The 19,010-nt window shown below is 43.6% G+C and overlaps 1 protein-coding gene across 2 annotated transcripts in view; it reads right to left on the bottom strand.

The window, feature by feature from the left end:
- adcyap1r1b (adenylate cyclase activating polypeptide 1b (pituitary) receptor type I) overlaps nt 1–18,537 on the bottom strand; it is a 32,777-nt gene extending 14,240 nt beyond the window's left edge. For both annotated transcript variants that reach the window (XM_036521198.1, XM_036521199.1), the window contains exons 1-3: nt 17,753–18,537; nt 8,993–9,166; nt 2,876–2,975 (exon numbers count right to left, since the gene is read on the bottom strand). In XM_036521198.1, the coding sequence (XP_036377091.1) occupies nt 2,876–2,975; nt 8,993–9,046 (154 nt within the window). In that variant the 5' untranslated portion in view covers nt 9,047–9,166; nt 17,753–18,537. The remainder of the gene's footprint in view (nt 1–2,875; nt 2,976–8,992; nt 9,167–17,752) is intronic.
- Nucleotides 18,538–19,010: the final 473 nt, after the last annotated feature.

The raw sequence follows: 19,010 nt of genomic DNA, 5'->3' as shown, positions 1-19,010 counted from the left end.
ATGGAGGGGGCTGTGTAGAGAGAGCCATACGGAGCCCTGAGATCTTGCAGTGATTCACAGCCAGCCTCCCAGCAAACAGATAACATCCATCATTCAGCCAATACGTATGGAAAACGCATCAACAAAAGAGCACCATGTCTCTAACAAGCTACTCTAAAACACTTTCCATCTTCTCTAAAACCGAATTAGATTCTGCAAATCCCATCTACTGTACCAACACATTTCTGCCGTGTGAAATTAATTAGATTGCAATTATTATTGTTGCTGCATAATTAAACAACAATATTTGGAAATTAAACCAAGAAAATCATTTTTCCCAATAATACAGCAAAAACAGACCTTTGATATTTGATATTCAAGACCTCAGATTCTTCCCACGTGTGAAAGGGACTGATGTCACTCTCGGCTGCTCTGAAGTAAGTGGCCACGCCAGTAGCGAGGAGGCAAACTACAGCCAACCATCAAACTGCTTCTGATCCTTTGCATTTGTAACTGCTGATTCTAAAAAGCAAACCGTGTTTGATCTTTATTCAGCTGTGCCTATGGGTACACCCTGCGACAGAGTCTGGGTAAAACTGCTCTTGCACCTACTGTGAGAACAGGAGCTACTCATGTCTACAACTGTGGTTTTAGAATCTGCCTTGTTCATTTCATGGCAAACCTAACAGTAAGCAAAAGTTGCTCCTGCTATTTGCTAGCGTACAAATATCCCTACCATAGCATTACATTAAATTATTGTCATTTAGCAGATGCTCTTTTCCAGAGTGAGTTGCATAGGTTACACTTTTATCTATCTATAGGGTGAGCTGTCTCAGTTATTGCACACTGTGGTGTATTTTTAGGACCTGGGCCCTGATTTATATTACATTACATTACATTGTCATCATTTAGCAGATGCTCTTATCCAGAGTGACTTAGGTTAGGACAGAGACATAGGTGACAATTTTACATGTTACCCTTTTGTACAGCTGGATATTTACTGAGGCAACTGTGGGTTAAGTGCTTGGCCTGAAGGTACAACAGCAGTGCTCCAACAGGGGAATCGAATCAGCAACCTTTTTGGCTAGCAGCTGTGCTGCCTACCACTGTGCCACACTGCTTGCCAGCAGTGACTGTGCAGAAGGCATGTGTGGAAAAACACGACAGAACATAACATAAATCTGGTTGTTTGTCCCAAGCCTAATAATGCTCTCCGCTCCCTCTCTCTTGCCTTTGATGGCTGCCAGCAATGCACAGCAGCAGGGAGAGAACAGCTCCTGTGGACTTTATCGGGCCGTTTCCTCTCTGAACTGCTACAGTGATGAAGTACAGAAGTGTATGAGGGTGGCAGTGTAGCACGGTGTTAAGGAGCAGAGCTCATAACCGAAAGGTTGCCGTTTCGATTCCGCGCTGGGGCACTGCTGCTGTACCCTTGGGCAAGGCACTTAACCCAGAATTGCCTCAGTAATATCCAGCTGTATAAATGGATAACATGTAAAAATGTAAGAGTGACCTTTGTAAGTCACTCTGGATAACAGCGTCTGCTAAATAACGTTAATGTAATGTAATGAAGTGCTACGACAACCACAACGAGTGACCCAGGAGCAAAAATGGTAGCGTGTCAGACAGTGTTATGCTAACCAGCAGCATGCAAGTGCCATACCGGGAAGCTAGACTCAAACAAGAGCTGCAGTGTGGGCTGTTAGTGTTAGGAAATGGGATGGGACAGGGGACGACAGATGAGTGAAAGAAAAGCTAAAGCACTGGGTCTCTCCTCCCATCTGCCTTTCAGGGTATTTCAGCTTCATCCTCACATTTCAAAAGCTGCTGTATGGTGAAGAGCGGGGCTTATGACCCAAAAGCTGTCTGTTCAATTCACTGGTAGCGCACTGCTGTTGTCCCCTTTGGCAAGGTACTTAACCCAGATTGCCGACCCAAACGTCAAGCTGCATAAATGGATAACATGTTAAAAACTTCAAGCTACGTAAGTTCACCTAAGTTCATGCAACAGAATAATATTACAGTCATCTCTTTTCGGAAGAATTGGATGTTTTCATGGAAAAAATGATCGCCACAGTAGTTATTGTTTGCGTTTCCAGGTGGCAAAAAAGAGATTAGAATGACAGAACTATACCCTCATAAGATTCATAACCTAAGCTCTTGGTCTGATTCCCCAATGGGCCACTGGTCTACCTCAGGAAGTATCCCCCTGTAGTGCAGGATAACAAGGACAACACCTTCACATAGCCTTAAAATAAGCATTATTGAGCCTCATTTTGCAAGGCAATCCGGATAAGAGCATCCACCAATGTGAGGAAATGTAAATGTCATCTAATCTGGAGAAACAGCCAATAACCCCCCCCCCACCAAGAGAAGTGGCAATAAAAGTATGGAAATCTATTTCCAGAAAGGTCAACCACACGACTGCAGCTCAATAAATCTCAAACAATAAACGTGTGTATCACAGTGACCATGACTGGTAAAACCGCCATGCATTTTGAGTGAGAGCCGACCAGAAATGTGCGAGGCCAGGGTGGAAACGAATGGTGCTTTCAATAGTCTCTCCTCTCATTCAGTGTCTGTGCAGCTGACACACCTGGTCATTCAGTCGAGCTTTGGTGCACATGGACACTCTGACACACTCAATGCACAAGTGCCATCAACACACTATATAATGTAAACACAGCTAGCCCTCATTCACTTGTTGTTACTGCTGTTTTTACATGCAACAGAGGGCACAGATGAATACAGCAAGTTCAAACAAGTACGCACGCGTGCACGCACGCACGCACACACACACACACACACACACACACATGCACACACACACACACATATATGCATATAACTCAGAACATTTCAACAAGGACATGCAAGCACAAAGATGCACACTCACCAAATTCGGGATCATAGGCCTCCTGCATCATTTTCTCCATGCACCTCTCCTGCTCCCTCTTGATGACGCAGTCCGAATGTTCTGATTGCACGGCTGCCACCTGAAACCCAGCAGTCACGGCCATCACACAGAGCTCAGACTCCAAACACCATCTCTGCTCCACAGAGACAGCCTTCACACAGAGCTCAGACTCCAAACACCATCTCTGCTCCACAGAGACAGCCTTCACACAGAGCTCAGACTCCAAACACCATCTCTGCTCCACAGAGACAGCCTTCACACAGAGCTCAGACACAAAACACACTTCCTTCCAGCCACTGCCACATTGGACTGAGACAGACGTCACAAGCTCTGTCAGATATTGCACACCTGCATATTACACAAAAAAAAATCAAGACTTCCAGGGGAAATCACCCTGAAATCAGACCAGCTCATTTCCAAAACACAGTCATGTCAGACACACGCACACACACAGGAGCATAACTACCTCAGCAAACACCCCTACCCCATCATTCAGACTTCCATTCATCATTTGGAAGTCTGGAGGGAGCAGGCCTTACAAAGAGTAACAGCAGTGATGTTAAAACGAACCCCAGGAAACCAGTGTTCTGGCACAGCTACAAAACAGGACACCACCACAGCTATTTACTTATTTGCTCCATATGAGAGGAACAGCTGATCCTGTGACCTTTACCACTGAGGCAGCGTGGGAAAGTGAGTTTGTTTGACACATTTCTCTGAGTATCATCTGTTATGCAGAATCTGGTCGGCAACATATGCACTCCCTGGGGTAATTATATCAGCTCCTGCTTGCCTGTGTGTGTGTGTTGCAGTAATATCCAGACAGCAGTGAGAAGGCTTTTGAGAACAGGATTCACAGATCTTCACAGAGCATGGATTGGCTGAAGTGGATGCTATGAACGGCACCAGCCAATCAGACACTTTTCAGATCAGCACGAGACCCCAAAAACACAACCGACATGAAACCTTCCTCTTTCAGTGTGCCCAGCTAAACCTTTATTGGCCAGTTTAGACCCAGTTAGTTGTGCTTCCTGACATCACCTGGCCTTTGGGGGGTGAACCAGTAAAGATGAGGGAGCACCTCATCCAGGCAGCAGTGACACATCTCTGAGGATGAGTTAAGGAGTTAAGGAGTTTCCCGATCTCTGGCAATAAACTTAAGATCGATGTAAAAAAAAAAAGGCAACACCCATTTCACTATGCAAGGACATCCACTGCCAATAATGACAACAACAACAACAACAACAACAACAATAATAATAATAATAATAATAATAATAATACTAATAATAATAATAAATATTATAATAACAGCACGTGGAGCTCTGCCCCACTAACTCTCTGTGCATATCACATCCTACCTGCCTCAGACTGTGGCTAGACTCCACCTACCCCAAACAGAATGTGCGTCATATCCCTGGTTCTGTGTATGCACAATACCCTGCTGTAGACTTCATTTTGGATTCACAGAAATAAATTTTTTTTCAAAATGAATCAATTTTCTGTGAAGCTTTAAAAGTGTGGCTTTGCCATACATAGTTTATTAGGGGAGTTTCAATGGCTTCCCCTTACCATGGCTGCGCACAAGTACTGGGGGTACAAGCAGCTGTCCTTCGACAACAATCTCTTAAAAGCGTGCATTGCAAACCCTTACAATTTCTTACAGGTGGGCATTTGTTGGTTGCTCATTGGTTTGTTCAAACGTGCTTTTCTTTTCCTTCGAAATTCTACTTGTCAGGATCCAAACAGAAGCATTTCTATAGATGTTTGACAAATGAGGGCCCAGGTCCTAAAAATACACCTCAGTGCATGATAGCTGAGAGAGCTCACTGTCACATTTTAGCACGTAGGTGCTAACTGGAACAGGATGCGTGTTTTAATAATAACCTTCAGAGAACGACAACTTTCTAATAAACGCATAAAACAACATCACACAATTTTGGTTGCACATGAACATAGTTTGGAACATTTGCTCATAAACTTTGGTGCTTTATGCGTATCAGAACACATTGTATTTTAATCGTCTTTATGTTAATCCAGAGGTCACTTAACTGCAAAGCAGTGTGGGATCTGCTCAGGAGGGTATGTTTTTGGCAATTCTGATTAGATGGTGCTTTTCTGTTAAGCCGACCTGGCGGTTTTGCGTAGGCCAGTCCGCACTCTCAAGGCATACAGCGCTTGGCTCTCCCTCTGTGGAGACACGTTGTCTCTCGAAATTAGTATTCATGTTGCTAAGCAGCAGGTCGTCAGGCGAGAGGCGAAGACCATCGAGGAGGCTCGGCCAAGCGAGACGTCTGTCAGAATGGAAATGACCTTAAACAAAAGATTAACTCCCCAAACAAAATTAGACCTGACATTGGCCTGTTTACTCATGCTTGATTCTTTTTTGTTGTTACTGCTGCCGTTTTTTTACAACTAATTACCACAACCTGTCCCTTAGCTTCTTTTACTGAAGTTATACCTATACCTAAGTGATACCTATATTTCGTATTTTAAGACATTTTAAACATGACACTGTCAGGTCCTGATTGGTTTGTTGTGCCATGACATCATCGATGTCCCAGGGGAGGATCCAGGAGAGGATCCATGCTGGAGGGTAACGCTGTCTGTCTTTCCTTGTTAAATTTACATCCACCGTCTAAAGTCAGATGCAGCACGATAGCCTATTCTAGCAGGATAGTATTTTGCTAGGGGTGCCTACGTACTCTTCACAGACCTATATGATTGACTCTGGAGTAATGCTGAAGCAGCCCTTTCAGCACACAATAAAACAATAAATCAGTCCATTGTGGCCAGAATTAGTATAATTAATCATCCCTCTAATGAGCTGGCAGCAATGGTGAGGGGAGCTAGTGATTACAGGTGCTTGCACTGACCACATACTCAATTTGAATTTGTGTCCGGTCGTAACCGAGAAGTCTGTCCAATCAGAAGACGCCATCAGCTTCAACACATTAAAAATATGTGGATTTAATCAATCGTACTTGATTTTACAATTGTTCATAACTTTGACTTCAAAATGTTGTACTTAACTTGACGTATAAACAAACAAACGTGTCCCTTTTTTCTTCCAAAACCAGCATATTTTGTTTCATTCATTTCAATCGTCACTGAGCTTGCCAAGCTGCCTTTGTGAAGATAAAAAACTGTAACACTTATTTTCATTAATGTGTCAAAGCTAAGGACAAATGTTGGTTGAATCTGAGAGAGAGAGAACCCCAGTCTGCGCCATGCTCAAAACGCTCAGAGCTCGTACCACACTGGCTCCACTCAGACGCTCTTTAACAGAGTCCCTGATCCACCAAAAAAGCTCTTCAGACTCTTTGTTTAACGTGGGTGTTCCGCGCTTCGGCTAGGAACAGTAAAGTGAGATATAAACAGAGCAGACCAGTTGCGTTTTTGTGCTGCCCGACGTTTGCCCCTGCCTGCCGGCGGCTTTTGTTCTGCTCCGAGTATCAGCAAGGCAAATTGGTTTAACGGGTTTGTTATGGAGTGATCGCTGGAGCTGGCATGGCTCACCCGGCCTCTGGAGGGGGGGTCGACTGATGGACACAGCCCCCGCAGTCACCCCGGCAGCCCAGCGAGCAGTGGCAGCAGCGGCGATATGGGCCGCTCTCCGGGACCTTCTGGCTGGCCTGCCACTTGTGTGGCCGCTGAAAGGCTCTCTCCGTCCCGGCGGGGTGACGCTGGCCTGCCAGGGGTGCCCTTAACGGGCTTTTGTTGGTTTTCAGAGAGGAAAGAAAAGCTCAGAGAGAGCAGCTGACAGCTCTCAGCCTCGCTCAATGGCGCACGTCGCTGTTCACCGATTCCCCGATTCACACCACAGCACCAGGGTGGAGGACGCACAGCCGCACAGACAACGCACACTGGATGAGCATGCATGCAGTTACAGATATCGCAGTATGACACTAAATATTTTGAGATGCTTTTGGCAGTGCCAAGATATTGAAATGCATGAGGAGGCTTTCTCTTCTATTAAAAATTGCGTGAGCTGTTTCCTCTCTTTCTTTCTTTCTTTGTTCCTGTCCCTTATTCTTTCCCCTTCTTTCTCTTTGTATTTTTCTTCTCTTTCTTTTTTACAGCTTGCCAAATGAGCCAAGCTATTAGCAATATTAAGCACTCTTGTAGCCTTTAAGCAGTCTGTACAATTGCAGTGATTGCCTTTGTGGCCACAGGCCACTAAAGTGATGTGCATGGCAGACCATGGTGCAGTGTGTTCACACTGTTCATAGCCATGCTTCACTTATAGCCATAAGAGAAACATCAGATGCAGCATCATTCTCATAAAAGAACAACAGACACTTTTACTGTTATACATACAAGCCTCTTACTTTAAAATATTTTTTTCACTATGGAAATATCTTTCATTAAAAAGTGGGTTTGGCAAAAAAACTGTTTTCAGCAAACAAGAATATTACGCTTAATTGAATTAAACAAATTAATTTAATGCATTTTACTGCATTTAACGAGGAAGACTGATTTTTCACATTGAGGGGGCAAGTTATCCCTACCCCAGGCAGAATGCCCAGCTACGGCACAGAAACACCCTGCATTTTAAAATGGATTACTTTTGATCTTATAGCATGAAAATAGAAGAGGAAATTAATTAAAAAGGTTTGTTGTAATATGAAACTTTCATTCAAACATTCAGTGTTCAACCTTATTTAAGGATAAACAGTCTGCCGACATAAATATGGTGTGTTTATGTCAGAGAAAACCCAATACTGGGAAGAAATTTTATATGATTTTTACAACTCGGACAAAAAATATTCTGCTGATTAAGTATATACTCTACTGATCCTACAGCAGCAGCAAGCAGACAGTTAACCAGTTAATTACCCTTCGGCTCCTTTTATCACAGTGGCACAGGAAAGTGGCAGGTCTTAACTTCTCCATTCGGGCTCAGAACAAACAAAACTCTCCCACAGAAACCTAATGTCCCCCCTGCGTGCCTGCCACCTTTTCAGATGACCGAGTATGTCCTCCCAGTCACTGACCCTGCTGTGGGTTTAGGATTCCGAGGACCTCGTCCTGCCGCTGCTGTGTGCCTTGTGCCATGACCCTGCGGTCAAAGCGCTGCCACAGGCAGACCCTCTCCGCTGCCCCGATCAGGCTGAAGCAAAAGTCTTTCAGAATGAGGGACGACTGCCTTTCATGAGCGCGACTGATGCGCGGTTAGCCTCGACGGGTTGCAAGCAGGCCAGCAGCAGGCAGCTGTTTCTCTCCATTTACTAAACTGGCCAGTGTGACACTGCGGCGCGACTACCAAAACCATCCTCCTCCTCCAGGTGATGGGCTTTCAAACGTTTTAAGAAGGTTTTCATGTCATTACCTTTGGAGAAAATGTTGACCGGTGCAGAGATCCCCTGCAGATACATCAAACCACTCATGCATTGATTTATTCTGATTTCATGTTCTTCCTTCTGTAAATGGCAAAGTCCACCGTGGAGTGCACTGTATTGTAACATTTAATATTACTAACACCACAAGGCAAAACTGCATGGCATACTACACTTCCACATAACATTACTTTGACAGATGTAACTGGCAACATTAGAATGTGTAATTTTTCCATTATTGTTGTTCCAGAGACCCTTTTCATATTGTAAGGAAGCGATGGCTGTTATCCTGCTGGGGGGTGTCCCTGACACATCCTGCAATTTTTTAAATAAACTTATTATAAAACTTAAACTTATGCTGGACAGCATCTCATAAATACATCAGCTTTCGGTGAACCTCTGATGACACCAAAGCAATAACCTGATCATGAAATGTAGAGATTTATGAATTGATAGCTTCATAATTTGTCTCTGTCAGTGGAGCCAGCTCCAGTGGTAAGGGAAATAATTGCTATAATAATGCTGCCGAACTTATGGAGGTTTAACAGGAGAAATGAATAAGAGCGAACATCTTGCCGTCCTTCACTCTAATGTCTGTACAGCCTCTCCTCCAGTTTCCCATTGCACACATGCCCATAATATAACACACGCACACACATAACACTCACACACACATAACACAACACACTAACACACATGCACTCTCTTACACACACACACACACACACTCACACACACACGCACACACTCTTCTCACCAGGGGCAGGAGGATGAGGACAGTGAGGAGGCTGCGTCTCATGGCTGCCACCATGCCGGTTTCTTCAGACAGAAGATGCTTCAGTGGAGAGCAGCTGCGGAGGTGAGAGTCCCGAGGAGGAGAGCAGAGGCAGTCGGTATCACTGGAGCTCCAACACTCGTATCATCTCAAAACCTGCAACATAGGATGCGCCGTCAGCTCTGTGTGCATGTGTGCATGAGTGTGTTTGAGTGCGTGTGTGTGTTTGAATGTGTCAGTGTGTTTGAGTGTGTGTGTGTATGTGTGTGTGTGTGTGTCAGTGTGTGCGTGAGTGTGTGTGTGTATGTGTGTGTGTGTGTGTGTGTCAGTGTGTTTGAGTGTGTGTGTATGTGTGTGTGTCAGTGTGTGCGTGAGTGTGTCTGAGTGTGTGTGTGTCAATGTGTGTATGAGTGTGTTTGAGTGTGTGTGTTTGTGTTTGTGTGTGCGTCAGTGTGTGCGTCAGTGTGTTTGAGTGCGTGTGTGTGTGTGTGTGTGTCAGTGTGTGCGTGAGTGTGTTTGAGTGCATGTATGTGTATGTGTGTGTGTGTGTGTGTCAGTGTGTGCGTGAGTGTGTTTCAGTGCATGTATGTGTATGTGTGTGTGCGTGTGTGCGTGAGTGTGTTTGAGTGTGTGTGTGTGTGTGTGTGTGTGTGCAAGAGAGAGAGACAAGGAGAAAGCATGTGCATGTCTGTGCCCCAATATTTCTCTGTGTTTGTGTGTGAGAGACACAGAGAATGAGCATGTGTGTGTCTGCACCTGCATATTTCTCTGTGTTTGTGTTTGCACATGACAAGCTGAACAAACCTGAAAAACAGCAGGCTGCGTTACTGGGTGCTACACTCTTTGCACCTCACAGTACTCACACCAGTGCCTTCACAACACAGTATGCCCCTCTAAAGATCTGAAATCTGTTAAACAAAGCACATTTAAGGAGGTAAAAAATCAAGGCTACCCCTGCTGTTGGACATGCCAGTGTTGTGTAGGGGGGCTTAGGGACTAGGCTAGGTAACACCAACACATTAAATACTGTGTTACAAATGCTTAATAAGGCTTTAATAACTGCATTATACATCATAAAAATACAACCTATAAATGTTGGTAAATGTGTTAATATTGGGGAGCTAAAACACTATTGGTGTATTTTTAATGATGTACATTGCAAGAATTGATTCATGGTTTATATATGCTCTAGAATTTTTTTTTTTGTTTCTGTTTTTACTCGTGAAACTTGAATTTTCAAGTACATAGGTGTTAACAAAAAGTTTTCCTTTGCGGACGGTATTTAACAAAAAGGATTCCTTCACAGAAACGGTAGCGGCATTCGAACTGCAGACGTGTTATGTCATGTCTTGTCGTACTGTAAGAATGAGGAGAGCTCATTGGCAGATACTGCCGCTACAGTGAAGGAGACTTTGGACTGCAAACAGGAGAGTTAACAGCCTCCCAGACCACGCCAGACCACGCTGTCTGTAGAACATCACTCAGCCATTGAGGGAGAGGAGACACGCTGCATGAAAGCCAGTGTAGCATAGTGGTAAGGAGCTGTACTCGTAACCGAAAGGTTGCTGGTTCAATTCCCTGCTGGGGCACTGTGCTGTACCCTTAAGCAAGGTACTTAACCCACAATTGTCTCAGTAAATATCCAGCTGTATAAATGGATAACATTGTAAAAACTGTAACCGATGTAAGTCGCTCTGGATAAGACCATCTGCTAAATGCCAATAGTGTAATGTAATATAATGAAAGCTGTGTTTCCAAACCACCGGGTTCATTCATTGGACAGCTCTTCCCCCGGGGGCGCTGTTACATAAACACTGGCAGGGGGAGCAAAAAATGACAGGAAAACCTGCCAAGTAAAATATGGACAGCCTTTCTCCTTCTGATACGGAAGGAGGTCTTAAAGACCACACAGAGTCTCAGGCCAGAACTAGTGGGAGGTTTTCCATGCATGCCAACTGAGACAGAACGAGTCAGCTGTAGAGTAGGAGGGCACACTAGTACATACTCACCCTCTCACAGTATAAATATACATATACACACTCACATAGTACAAACACACACACACTCACCCTCTCACAGTATAAATATACATATACACACTCACATAGTACAAACACACACACACTCACCCTCTCACAGTATAAATATACATATACACACTCACATAGTACAAACACACACACACTCACCCTCTCACAGTATAAATATATATATACACACTCACATAGTACAAACACACACACACTCACCCTCTCATTGAACAAACATACACTCACCCTCAGACAGTATAAATATACATACACATACTCACCCTCACACACTCACATAGTACAAACGCACACACTCATTCTCACACAGTATAAATGTACATACACACACACCCACACAGTGTACACACACTCGCCCTCACACAATCACATGGTAAAAACATACACACACTCACATTGTACAAACACACATACTCACCTTCACATGGCATAAATGTGCACTCACTCACAGTATACACACACTCCCCCTCACACACACATAGTGTAAATATACATCCAATCATCCTCACACAGTCAAATAGTATAAATATATACACTCACTCTAACACACACAGTAAAAATATACACACACTCTCTCTCTCTCTCATACACACACACACACAGGTGTAAATACGGACACACTCATACACACACACACACACATACACACTCCCTTTTATAATAGAAACACACACTCACTTTCCCACATCCAGTCCAAGTACACACATTTGCTCACTGTCACTCACACAGTCATACAGTATAAAAACATGTAAACACACACACACAAACACACACACAGACACAGATAAAAGTCAGACGTGACCAGCACTCCCATGGTGCCTGTGTTGCTTTGATAGCTGTGACTCGGAGGACGTTTGGGGGGGGGGGGGGGGTGGTCCCCGGGTGCAAGGGGCTCAGTCCCTGATGTGCTCAGTCTTTCCGTCCCCTTTGATGTGCGACATTCGATCCAATCCTGTGACAAGAAGTCTCTCAGCACGTCCAGCTGAATGTTTCAGACAATGCAGCTGCTACAAGTGAAAAACACAATGACACACCCCACCACATTCTCTCTGTAATTCTCATCCACGAATAGACTCAGGGTCACAGAGTTATAGGTTATATAAGAGTTAAATATATTTTCTTACCATGTATATAAATAGACACACACATACACACATGCACCCCTATGCATATAGCTCAGAACACTTGAGGGATGGCAGTGTGATGTCATAATTGGGGGGAATGGGATTGTAACTAGCCGGTTCTGGGATTAAATCAGAGGAGAGACACTGCCTTTCACTGCCAGTGAAATACTTAGTCTGAACTCCACTATGAAATATCCTGACATGTACATGCAGAATAAATGACCATGGCCTTCCCTGAGCACTGCTGGCCCTGTGCTTCCTGCTGTTTAATCCACAGCAGAAGAGAAAAAAATATATATTCCCTTTAATTCTGTGATACAACAGGGATCGATGCTCTTTCAATGTGCAAGACAAGGGAATCCTTCATAGGAGGATCCTGAGACAGGGGGGTTCTGTCTTCCATTTAAATTGCATATTTCAAAATCTTATTACACTGATGTACTCTGGAATAAGTCATACATGTCCCAAAGCCTATATTTAGCAGAGGGACCGAGGAGGTACAAGGAAATGGATTACTCTCCCTGCAGACCTTACTATGTTCCTGCATATAAAAAAGGCAACCGCTTGTAGACGGCTCTCAATTAACTTTATTGCAGCTAATCTCCATTTTAATTCAGCATCATTTGTTGTTTTAGGGTCAAATTTCAATTTGAATTTCAAATAGGTTAATCTTTCCTCGTTTTTCTCTCACTCTATTCCTCTTTGTCCTTCTCTCCTGCTCACGCCTTCCCACTTTCTCTCTTTCTTTAACATGCTTATATTTGTCAGAATTTTTGATACATAGTTGACAGGTATTTGATACATCTTCTAAAAATGTTTAACCACTACTACAGATATTTGATAGCTATGTCACAGACACTTGATAGAGTTTGTACTTGACAGATATTTGTTAGACATATTTTGATAAGTATTTGTCAACATATGTGAAAGACATGCAATCTGTATTTGATTAATACTTGACAGGTATTTGATGTATGTATAGAGCATGAAGATGCAAATGTACATGTGACTAACATCTGGGCAGCAGTGTGGCACAGTGGTCGGAAGCAGGTCTGCAGTTGCACCTTCGGGCAAGATTCTGAATCCAACTCGCCCCAGTAAATACGTGTTTCAAAGAGATCATGTGCAAAAACTGTAAGCTATGCAAGGCAGCCTGGATAAGAGTGTCCCCTAAGCAAGCAATAATCTCCAGCTTCAGAACACCCCCAGTACACTCCCCTGTGGGAGAGAACTGACCTCCACTAAAATGGATTATAGTTGACTGGGAAACACTGGGAGAAGCCCAGTCTGGGTCAGAACATTTAAGGAAAGGTCTCTGCTCCCCAGTTTCAGTTAAGAGACACAGCCAAAAACCTCTCTGAGGAGTATGGGAGGGTTTCCTGCCTTGTGTTTCTCAATTATAGGGGAAGCCATTGGGCATGTTAGGCAGCCTTATTTAGAGAGGAAGCAACCTGTGGACAATGTTGAGGGGATGTCACAGAAACATTGGGCAAACGCTGGATCTGAGGTCTGGGGGAGCTTGTGTTAATCTTCCAGAGCTCACCGGCTGGTCTGTGGTATCGCCACCCCGCCACTGTGCACAAACTGATTCACTGAGATGATGACATCACACTTTGAGCCTAATGAGAATGAAAACTATACACATACAAATACTCTAACAGATATTCATGGAAGATTCTTTCATGTTGCTCTGTTCACATCACATTTACATTTATTCATTTAGCAGACGCTTTTATCCAACGCGACTTACATAGGTTACAGTTCTTTACAATGTTATCCATTTACACAGCTGGATATTTACTGAGGCAATTGTGGGTTAAGTACTTTGCCCAAGGGTACAGCAGCAGTGTCCCAGCGGGGATCAAACCAGCAACCTTTCAATTACAAGTCTGGCTCCTTAAGCACTATGCTACACTGCCGCCCATTTAGCTTACAGACACACTTATCCAACTTACAAACATCAGGTTAAGGGTACAACAGCTGTGGCTCAACAGGGAACTGAACCAACAACCTCTGGGTTACGAGCTCTGATCCCTTCCACCACACCACACTGCTGCTTAGCCGCAGTAAGGTATGGGAAGGACACAAGCTTAGTAGGGGAGGGGCTTGGCTGAAAATGCTCACACTTTTTGGCCACTGTGGTGTTCCAAATCAATGACTATGACATCACAAAAAGAGATGATTTGGATTCACCACAGTGCTGCTCTGTTATGGGAAGGACATGCTGAATATTAACCTGCAGACTTCTTAGCCTGCAGGAATACTGCATCAATGGATTAAGAAGATGAAGGAAATCAATTTTTAATAACAGCAGCTATTGAGCAAATCATTTCCTATTTTACAGCGTGGAAATTTTTTTTAGCCCATTTTGCAAAGCCTGCAATACCCTCATACCACAAGGTTTCATGTTTGTGCCCCAAGAGTTTGTTAAAATACAACAGTAAATTCATAATGCATTTCCTGGAATCCTTCCTGTGCTTTTGGATCATTGTTCTTGGCCTCTAATGTGTATCTACAAAAAAAGAAAAGAAAAAAAACATCCCACAGCATCAGTATGCAAAATGCTGTTACTGTCTTGATTAATAATTTACTGAATACATTTAGTAGCACAACCACTGCTTCAAGTAGCTTGCTCCAAGTGCTGCTTGTCATTGCTCATTCTGAGTGGTGTGTAGCTTTGGCTTTGCAACTCTGTTGGGAGAGAGGCATACCTCTAAGCTTCCAGCACTTCCAAAGACGCTCTTCAGGCATGACCACAGATACTCTATTTGTGAGTCACATTGTCAACTTGTCAAAATTTTCACAGTCATCAAAAATTCTGTCTTTCCGCAATTGTTGAAGCTACACGTGTTCTGATTGGCTGGCTTCTTAGGAACACTCTTAACATGGTGTTAAAAAAAGAACATGGTCAGCCAATGAATACAGACAGCACAGCAAGCTCAGAACAATGCAAGCAACACTGGAGCTGAATATCTGGTCACAATAGAGCATCTCTGGCATTACCTGCTGAGACACCAACCCTTCAGCCGTTTTTTTTTTAAAGGACTCTGGTAGGATACACACTGGTGGTGACCTTTGACCTCCTGACAGCAGGGTTTATATGACAGGTATGCTTCGTCTGCCCGTCATTCAGCCCGTGCCCCCTCTCTTCCATCACCTCCCAGTGGGGTTCCCCCTTAAGCTTCCAGGACATACTCTCTGATAAATCTATCTGTGGGAGTGATCTCTCTCTGTATTTCACTGAGGGCATTGAGCCCATAAAGCAGCAGTACCACAGACACACCATTTCTAGCTCACACGCTGGGTACCTACCGTGTTAGAGCTCCATTCAGCCATATGAGCTGCAGGGAGATGCATTCTTTATAATACACATTCTCTTTGTGTCAAATAATGAACATGGATACGATTTTATTCCATCTGCACACTCTGCAACTGAACACAAAACATGAAAAGCTTTCCGATCAATCTTCTGCAGTCAGGAACGCATCAGCATTAAATATATAATGTAAATGTAATGTACACAGTATGTCTATCAGACAGTGCTTCATCAACTGAAGCTTGGACAGTGTCACTTCATCTCTTAGCTTTATGGAAACTGCGATTTTTGACGTGTAAACGTTTGAAGACGTTTGAACTGTAAACGCCTACGGTTTGAGACTGGCAACGGCAGCACCAGCAACGTCAACATCCACCTGCAGTCCTCCGTCACTCAAAGCAGTGAGTCAAACACAAGCGCTCATCACAGCATTCTGTGAACCAATCAATGGCATTTATCAGTGAAGGAGGGGCAGCTAGCCCCACAATACAGTTAAATATGCTTGGTTACCATTCATAAAACACAGGCGTCTACAGATCTGTTACCCCCCCCCCCCCCCCCCCCCCCCCCAAACAATATCAAAAAAACAACTCCACCATTATCAGATTCCAAGTGCATTTGTGTGATTCTCCAGAAAGAGCTGGATTCAACCAACCAACTACTGTAACAGAGTCTCAGCCCACCATTGAAAACAACAGCACATACACCATCTTTTGAAACAACAGATAAAAAAATTCCATATTGCACGTTTGTGGAATATGATTATTTACCTTTTTTCCAATTAAAAGGCTGAAAACGTATTTGTATGTTCAGTTAAATAAGTAAATTAATAAACAAACAAATAAATAAATAAGTAAACAAATAAATATCACTAGCATCTCTGTGACATGTCTTTTGACCTCCACTGCAGTCTGACAGGGTAAAACCACAGAATGATTCACTCAGTAGCAAACGATCTTAAAATACTAAATTACAGAGCAACTGAATTATCTGCTGCCAGTCCACAACTGAATTAATATTAATATTGAGACATAATTTCACTGCATTCACAAATAGTGTGTGTGTGTGTGTATTAGGCAAATATATGTATGCATATTACATAAAATGTTTTTAAGAGGAAACCGTAGGTGTAAACTCAGAGAAGTGAGTCATTGCCTGCAGATCTCCCAATGACTGGTGCTAAGGTGTACCTTTGGGTGCGGTGTAACTGCAAAGCTATTTGAATGGGCTGTGGAGATTTACGTAATTTTTTTTTTTACCCTTTTCTCAATTAATTCGTACGGTTTTTATGGTAGAAACAAGCTCATTGCATTGTTTGCTTTGCGGTCCGATGCAAAGAGTGAATTAAGTACAAAAGATATATCCGCACATTTGCAGCGTCGTTCAAATGCACATACAAGCGCGCGCACACACCAACTTAACTTCCCCAAATTACTTAAATATGAGCGGCTTAACAATTAAAACCTTCTTCTTCCAATTGAAAGATTACATTAATAACCACAGCAGCTCCAATATTAAGGTATCAGCAAGCCAACAGCATGCACTGTGCTCGTCTGTGTCGTTCAAGTTATTGCAAAGACAGCAGCAACACCGTGATAAACACGTTCACGCCATTACAGAGCTATTTGGTATAAAATTTTTATCATCTTTTCTAAGGATGTGTGCGTGACTGGACGGTACTCAACAGTAAATTTATTAATATCCACACACATAATAGATACTGCATGCACGCTGCTACACACCGAGGACATTGTCCCACGCACGAGAACCACTCGCAGATTTCTTAAGACATTAAGCGCTTACAAGAGGTCTTCCCTCGAGATGGGCTGCTGATCAATGCGTGCCGCAACCCCCTGCTGCAAATCGTTTTTTTAATGTTAGCTTTTGCAAGGCGTGATTGAATGAGACGCACGTGCAGTTGCTTTTAATTGTCTTATGCATCTTGATACGTTCCAGTGCGTATTTTAGTCTCCGTTTGCATTTATTGCCTAACGCGACTAGCAGCCTTAATACGCACAAATCAATAGCCTACCATTTACACGTAAACGGCATTCTGCAAATTTATCTCACCAGAATCGATAGCCGTCAAAATACGCTACCATCCTCTCTAGAGCCCGGAGTATCCCATGCAGTGGAAGATGGAACGTCACATCTGTTTTTCTTTCTTTCTTTTTTTAATAGCCTAAATTAGTTTGTGTAAAATTAACCCTTCATTCGACTGCACTGTTTAAAACAAGTAAAGAGCCATTCTTACCATCGCAGCGGCAATCTCTGAATGACGTTCCTTCGAAACACCTCCCAGAACTGAGAAAGAACACTTGTCGTTTGAATGGCGTTGAAAAGCTGCCCACCAAGCCACACACAAGAACAGAGTGCGCTTTTGAGGGGCTCACAGAAATCCCTCGGGCTGTTTGGTCTACAGTAGAAGTTGGTGAGTGCAGAGAGGTGGCATTCCAGACAGAGGCATGGTAATTGGCTTGCTCGGAGAGCAAGATGTTACAGGAAAAATATAAGCAAAGTATTGAAGATGCAGGGTATTAGTATTTCAACAAGAATGTGATGTCCGTTACGAAAACCGTGGCTCCCGTCGAGATGCGTCCTCGGAAAACGTGATATCTAAATGCACACTTAAACTGCTTCGTTCGATGCTCCGCGTATCGTTGCGAAGAAGCGCTTCAAACACGCCTCCGAAACAGCTGCTGTGAGCCAAGCACTGCAGCCAATGAAACCGCTCTGCTGGTGCAATCAGCGAAACTCTGTGCGAGTATTTGGTCGTAACGACGCACGCTAGAGTGTGTATTGTTTCAGCTCAGTCATAGATTTGCTGTCATCCCCTCAGCTCGTAAATGAGCCCCCCTTTTCCGCAGGACCCAAGGCGCTTTCCCTTTCTGCAGGGCTTCGACACGCTGCAGATATGTGGACATGCACTGTACCGAACCAACTGCAGGAGTAGACTGGGACTAATTAAAAAGGAGAGCGGAGGACGACGCTCAAGTGCACTCAGGCGTCCGTGTTTACAAGTAAAGGCGGAGAAACCGCGGTCCTTTGAATTTGACAACGTCTGCAGTGAATGTAGGAGAAGACTGGTTATGTTCCGCTGACAGCCTTTTTGATAAACAGATATATACATATATAAATAAAAAACGACGAGAACATTGCTTTGCTCCTTAAGAAAGCACCCACTAAACGCGGATAACCTTCACGACGTGCCCCCGAATCACGACAAGCCCAGAGAGTCGCTCTAATTAGCATGCATTAGAGCGTTAACTGGATTTCTGCATGCGACAGTACTGTGCTGTTGCCTTATCGCGGTCCTACCTTTTGACCAGCGCAGAAAGTCGAAGTAGACATATATGTACAATACTTTCGATGACGTGTAATCTTTGCTATAGGTAGTACTAATAGTTGTTCATTAGGTACTAATAAAATCAAGTCAAAACGCTGGCTTTGTCAAAGAATACACTGTGACGCACTCTCATTTACCTGTAGGTTTACCCCTAGCTCTCTCCTCA

This window comes from Megalops cyprinoides, chromosome 2 (assembly GCF_013368585.1).
Source record: "Megalops cyprinoides isolate fMegCyp1 chromosome 2, fMegCyp1.pri, whole genome shotgun sequence".
In the NCBI taxonomy this organism is placed as follows: Eukaryota; Metazoa; Chordata; class Actinopteri; order Elopiformes; family Megalopidae; genus Megalops; species Megalops cyprinoides.
This window is presented reverse-complemented; position numbering and strand designations above follow the sequence as displayed.